This window comes from Microtus ochrogaster, linkage group LG5 (genome assembly GCF_000317375.1).
Source record: "Microtus ochrogaster isolate Prairie Vole_2 linkage group LG5, MicOch1.0, whole genome shotgun sequence".
Classification (NCBI taxonomy): Eukaryota; Metazoa; Chordata; class Mammalia; order Rodentia; family Cricetidae; genus Microtus; species Microtus ochrogaster.
The window spans coordinates 56012068-56018404 of record NC_022031.1 but is presented as its reverse complement, the minus strand read 5'-3'; the positions used below and the strand labels follow the sequence as shown (position 1 = coordinate 56018404).

At 48.5% G+C, this 6337-nt stretch overlaps 1 protein-coding gene across 1 annotated transcript; it reads left to right on the top strand.

Moving 5' to 3' along the window:
* The first annotated feature begins 367 nt into the window (after positions 1–367).
* Positions 368–5766, top strand: Penk (proenkephalin). Its single transcript, XM_005362278.3, has 4 exons — positions 368–683; positions 766–820; positions 1343–1483; positions 4773–5766. Exons 3-4 carry the CDS (start codon positions 1346–1348, stop codon positions 5442–5444), a joined length of 810 nt encoding a protein of 269 aa, XP_005362335.1. The 5' UTR covers positions 368–683; positions 766–820; positions 1343–1345; the 3' UTR covers positions 5445–5766.
* The last annotated feature ends 571 nt before the right edge of the window (positions 5767–6337 follow it).

Genomic DNA, 6337 nt, shown 5'->3' with positions numbered 1-6337 from the left:
TTGTTGGCTTTGTTTTGTTTTTAAGGTTTCCTTGGGGGGGGGGCTGTTTTGTTTTGTTTTCTGTTCCTGGGGTATTGCTTCTGTGACCGGAGATCTCACTTATCGAAGGGAGAAAGTTTAGGATCCCCAGAAAGTTTTGAATATTGATTTCCATAATCATTAACTGGGTGCCTACTGTGCGTGCTCCCGACGCTGTTAGACAGCAAGAAAATAGAGGGAGATGGGTGAAAAATTAGGACGTCCCTGCAGAGCTCTTGGAGAAGGAGGTGGGGGGAAAGGGCAGCTTCACTGAATCCGAGGGTGTCCAGCTTCTCACCGGAACCCAAGTCCGTCTGCCCTTTCAAACACCCCCGCCCACGGTGCCACCGAAGTGATTCATGCAGGGAACGCAGTTTCCCCTCTGTGTCCTCCCTAGAGTTCCTGACTGCACGGTGGGGGGACCTCCGGCGCCCACTCGCACCCGCCACCCTCGGGGGCCGCGTGCTGCGAGGACGTCCCCTCCCGCCAGGCGTCGGCGCGGGCTGGCGTAGGGCGTGCGTCAGCTGCAGCCCGCTGGCGATTGGGGCGCGGGCGCCTCCTTCGGTTTGGGGCTAATTATAAAGTGGCTGTGGTCGCTGCCAGCCTCGGGACAGCAAGGCAAGCGCTCAGAGCCCCGCAGCCCAGCGACACCGAGGACCGCGACGGTGAGGTCCCGATCTTCCAGCAGCCTTGCCCAGCTCCCCGACGCGCCCGCCTCACACTTGCCTTCTTCTCTCTCCTTTACAGGGTGGCATCTGGGACCCGCTCCTCCAGCAGCCTGCTCCATCCGAACAGCGGCAGCGTGAGTGCCTTAGCCCCCAAGACTCCCGCGCCGTGGCTACCGTCGCCTGTCCCCCTCATTGCATGCCTTCGCCCAACTTTCTCGGGATTCCTCTTTGCCATGGGGGTCCGTGTCCTATTCCCCCAAGCGCCCGCTCCCGAGCTGCGATCTCCAGTGTTTGCTCCAGAATCTTGCCCTGGGCAACAGACTCCCGGGAAAACGGGACGCCCTCGGAAGAACAGGTTGCCATCAGGAGGACAGGACGCCCCCAGGAAGATAGAGTGACCCCTGGAAAACAGGATACCCTTCCCCGGAATGCCCCCCCCCGGAAGACAGGATGCCTTTGGGGGAAGCCCCAGAACAGCCGGAGCCCCTCTGGCTGAGTTATCCCTCAGTCACCCGAAAAGATGTTGGGCTGTGGGCGGGGTACAGGAAAGGGTGTCTCTGCGGGTCTTGCTCCACAACCTCCCACCCAGCATGGTTCCCTCCTAGGGAACCTTGAGACTGGACAGGTCCCCATGTGCGCATCCTTCTCTCTTACAGCCCATGGCGCGGATCCTGAGACTTTGCACCTGGCTGCTGACCCTTGGGTCCTGCCTCCTGGCTACAGTGCAGGCGGAATGCAGCCAGGACTGCGCCAAGTGCAGCTACCGCCTGGTACGCCCCGGAGACATCAACTTCCTGGTGAGTTTATCTCTCGGTGAGGGGATATCCTTAGCCATGTTCATGTGGCCAGCCTTGCAGACCTCTACCGGTCACTCGCGCTGTAAGGTGCATGACAGGAGCCTTTGGTGACCTGGGTGACCCTGGCACTTCCAAAACGTTGATCCGGATCCGCTCTGTCTCCCAATTTGGAACCAGTCTATCTGGGACCCTTAAGAGCTGAGGTATCTATCTACACACAAGCCAATTTCGTTTTGACCTTGGGGATATGGAACCCCTCGATGTGTTCTCTCAGTACCTCGGATAGCACTTCATCTAGGCTGTCAGAAAGAAGTGGGCACCCCAACTTTAGAACCCAAGCAGGGAGCCCTTCAAACAAACATCCCGCAAAGAAGGTAATTTAAAAAAAAAAATGAGAATGCCCCCTCCCTTCCCTACTCTTAAGCTTCCTTAGCCTTGAGTCCCTCCTCTCTGGATAGGGAAGGGATTAGGGGCGAGGTAGGAAAATACCAGGAGAAGCAGGGAAGAACTCCCTAAGAGTCCCACGAATAAGAGAATTCCCCCTTGTCTGGTCTTGACTGCACTTTTGTAATAACGGCTAAAATGACAATTTGATTTGGCTGGGAGAAGAGCACAGAAGACAGCCAGCGCCCAAGGAGCTGGAATCTGTCCAAAGACAGCCTGCCCCACGCAGGAGCTAGGGGAGACAAGATGGCTGTTCTCTTCTTCATAGGTGACAGGCTTTCCAATCACGAGGGTGGTCCACTGAGTCTGAATCATTTTTTTTTAATCTACTCTCTCAGTGACTGACTGTCCTGTCCTTGAAAATTCCTTGATAGTTCAGAAGAGAGGGACATGTTAGTCCAAACTGCCTCAGCTCACGCTTGAGCCTTTGAGGGGAGCTTCATGTTTTTGAGATATTAGAAACGGAAAAGAAACAAGAGAGACGCAGAATCTAAGCTGGGGTTGCCAGTTGGGTGTTTGTTTGCTTCGCTGGAATGTTTTGATCCCATGGTCTATTTCAGTTGATGGAGACTAACTTGGCCTTAGAGAGGAATTGTGGGGGGAACACTGTTTCATCTCAGCCTTCTTCCTTCTCCCATAGTCATGAGCTCGTGAGGTTTAACCTTGTGAGGAATGGACTTTAAACCCAGGAGATTAAAACCATACCATACTGAAGGTCACTGTCTGACCCCTGAATTCTGGGGCACAGCCACGGGTATTTGTTGAGAGTCACTGACATTTTAACTCTACCCTCTGCTTGTCGAGCAGAGTCCGAACTTAGGAACTCAACACGTAGTTTAGGGTTCCCTGCCAGCTATATAATGATGATGTGAATTCTAGAAGAGTCTGAGAGCCAGTAATCTGACCTCTAATGGTGGCAGACTTACTAAATCATATGGCTTGGGAACTCAAAGATCACTGACGTTTAACAATCCCTGTCCGAGAAGATGTCACTCAACTGCTCACTTCACCGAGCTCAGAAATGATGTTCATCTTCCTTTTTCATCGCTGAAGAGCATGAACAGAGGTCCTTGCCTGACAAGTAGCTGCCAGACAGCAGAGAAACTTCTGGGTTCTCTGTTTCTTCTCAGCTGCCACTCATCACTGACAGCATTGCTGGTGGCCAGGCAGGTAGAGGGGGTACATTGTATCCTTGTTACTGGAGCTCTCTGTCCTCTTATCCGTGGTGCAGATGATGAGGGGCGCATGCAGTCAGGACAGGTTAGGGAACACTCACTATCCATTAAAACATCTTTTAGGAAGCCTTTGATTGAGTGATTTGTTTTCCGTCGCGGTGTACATTTAATGTTGCTGTTTTCTCATTGGCAGGGAATTAGTTAATGGTCAAATATTGATAAAATTATTACAGCTATTCTGAAATTTAAGCTAGAACTCATAGGCAAAATGAGATTGCCTAGCCAAAGGTACAGAGTAAGTCAGTAAATATTTACCAGGTTCCCACAAGATAGGGTAATGGGCACCAAGATGAGAAGTTGCCCTGACGGTTGCTAGAGATTGCCCTTTAGTGTGCCCTAGACCAAAACGCTCAGTGTGCTTCTAAAATGACGTCAGTGACATTCATTTTTGGCCACAAAATCATGGAAATACAGTTTTAGGATGGAAATCTTATTGTCTCTTGTACAGCTTAGCCTTTTAATGATGTTTTGGGTCTTTAATAATATATTTTCAAGAATAAAATGGCTTATTTTAATTATCTCCTCTTTTACATGCTCTTGTATATTTAATTTTCTTCAACACAAAATTAAAATGACCATTATAAGTTGGTTAGCTATGTTTCCAGAATATTTTCTTGTATCTCGAATAAAGGCTTTTGTTGTGAAAATGGAAATAAAACATATCCATTTTTAAATGCCAAGAGCAGACCTGGATTTTCTGTCTCAATCAAGGGCTGTAGCCTGGTGTTGGTAAGGTCCTTTAGAAGGCCATGAAGCCCCTCCACAGAAAAAAAATGCTTAGGAACATAATAGGATTTTGCAATGTTATCTAAACTTCATGTTATCTTCATTGTAGGCAAGCAATTGAATTGAAAATTTGTTTGAATGAGGTCATTTAAGATATATAGCCTAAAGCTGACTATAGCTTGAGTTTAATTGCTCTATAATAAGAAAGCATAATTGCATGCTGCTAATTCCTCCTTTATTAAAGAATATGACTGTATTAGAAAAGACCTGTTTTGTACACCAATGACTTAATCTTAAAAAAAGTAATATGAATAACCTGTGCATCCAGGTAGTTAATAGTGTTTGGTTCAAAATGATGAGATCTGTTTTAATCAGCCATGAAAGGGATCAAGACATCTCATTTTTTCAGCTGATCAAACAATTCATATCAAATAAGTGTGGCGTAGTGTTTTGAATTGCTTTCTCTGTAAGCTTATTTTGGAATTGCAGATTTTTTTTCTTTAAAGGTTGAAAGTATGGAGGAGATATTTAGGGAAAGTCCCTAGTCAGGTAAAGAGAAATTCCTCCCTTGGGGCTCAAAAAGTCTCAGACCAAATTGCATCTCCAGTAGGAAGCAATGTGGCCAGATTGGGTTCCAGAGGCTGCCATTTGAGTTAGAATTGGAGATCCCTCAAAACGATGGGATGAGGCAGCATCCACAGCAAGACAGCTAACAAGACTTTAGGATGCACTGGCTCCCTTTTTCCAGAGCTCTCTGGTTCACCGTTTGTTCAGTTTGAGAGTAGAAATAGCCTTTCTCCGTGACAGTGTGTGACATAGATAACTACGGTCCATCTTGAGCCCCAAAGGGTCTCTTTTGGTCAAGCATCTCCTTGTCTTCCCAGGCTTGCACCCTGGAGTGCGAAGGACAGCTGCCTTCTCTCAAAATCTGGGAGACTTGCAAGGACCTCCTGCAGATGTCCAAGCCTGAGCTCCCTTGGGATAGCCCCGACATGCTCAAAGACAGCAGCAAACAGGACGAGAGCCATTTGCTAGCCAAGAAGTATGGAGGCTTCATGAAAAGGTACGGAGGGTTCATGAAGAAGATGGATGAGCTTTATCCCGTGGAGCCTGAAGAAGAAGCCAACGGAGGCGAGATCCTTGCCAAGAGGTATGGCGGCTTCATGAAGAAGGATGCCGATGAGAGCGACACCCTAGCCAACTCCTCTGACTTGCTGAGAGAGCTCCTGGGAACAGGAGACAACCGTGGGAAGGAGAGCCACCCCCAGGAGGGCACAGACAACGAGGACGACACCGTGAGCAAGAGGTATGGCGGCTTCATGAGAGGCCTCAAAAGAAGCCCCCAGCTGGACGATGAAGCGAAGGAGCTGCAGAAGCGCTACGGGGGCTTCATGAGAAGGGTGGGTCGCCCCGAGTGGTGGATGGACTACCAGAAGAGGTATGGGGGCTTCCTGAAGCGCTTTGCTGAGTCTCTGCCCTCCGACGAAGAAGGGGAAAGTTACTCTAAAGAAGTTCCTGAGATAGAAAAAAGATACGGGGGATTTATGCGATTTTAAAGCCCTTTCCCCACAGTGACCCCAGGCGCCCACCAGCCTGCTCCACCCCCAGTGAGCAACTGTCTCATCAATGGTGTTTGTTGTCATTCGCTGCTTGAGCTGTATAGTTGCCCCTGTGGTCTGGATAACTCCACTGCCTGAAAGCTGTGATGTGTGGGGTCTGTACTCTTTGGAGTCTTGAAACTCAGTACTGGTCTGTTGCAGCTAATCTCGTTATCACGCTGTAATAGCTTCCATTACCTCATCCCTTACGTTTTTGACGAGATGTCAATAAATGCTTACTTGTACATAAATATAATAAACCCATTACCCCAACTGCACAGTGTTCTTGTGAGAAGTGGCTGTCATTTGTCTGTGGGTGTTCGCAGTAAAGGCTCAGCTTGCAACAGTCCCCTCAACTGCTATCATAGCAGGATAATCACAGGTCTCTTTCTCCTGATCCAGGCGACAAAACCTTTCTTATTTAACAATTTGTCTGCAAACTCTTAAATAAAGAAAGGCAATGGGACAAAGTTAGATGCAAAGACAATTTCCCCCTGTTTTATACAGACAGAAAGTGGAGGCCCCAGTGGTTAAGTACTTGGTCTAAATTTGCTCAGGAGTTGAAACAGGAGTGAGATTAAAGCCCTACACTGTTCCCAGTCAATAACTCTACACCCATTTCCTCTCCTCCCACCCAGATCTCCAGGAAGAACGTGGGACTGTATCTTGTTCAGCATTGCACACCCTTCCCCATGACCATAGTAGAGCTTCTAATAGCTAATGAATGAGTGAATGAGTGATGTGAAGAAATGAATGCATTCGACAACCAGACAATCCAGAAGGGGACTGTGGCCCGTTCGGGATACGAAGTCTCAAAACACAAGGGGCTGATGAATATTTCGCATTAACAA

Bases quoted from the DNA above. Each gene is read 5' to 3' on its own strand.
- Penk (XM_005362278.3), top strand. From the start codon at position 1,346: ATGGCGCGGATCCTGAGACTTTGCACCTGGCTGCTGACCCTTGGGTCC. The intron at 1,484-4,772 runs GTGAGTTTATCT...TTGTCTTCCCAG, and splicing joins CCGGAGACATCAACTTCCTG to GCTTGCACCCTGGAGTGCGA.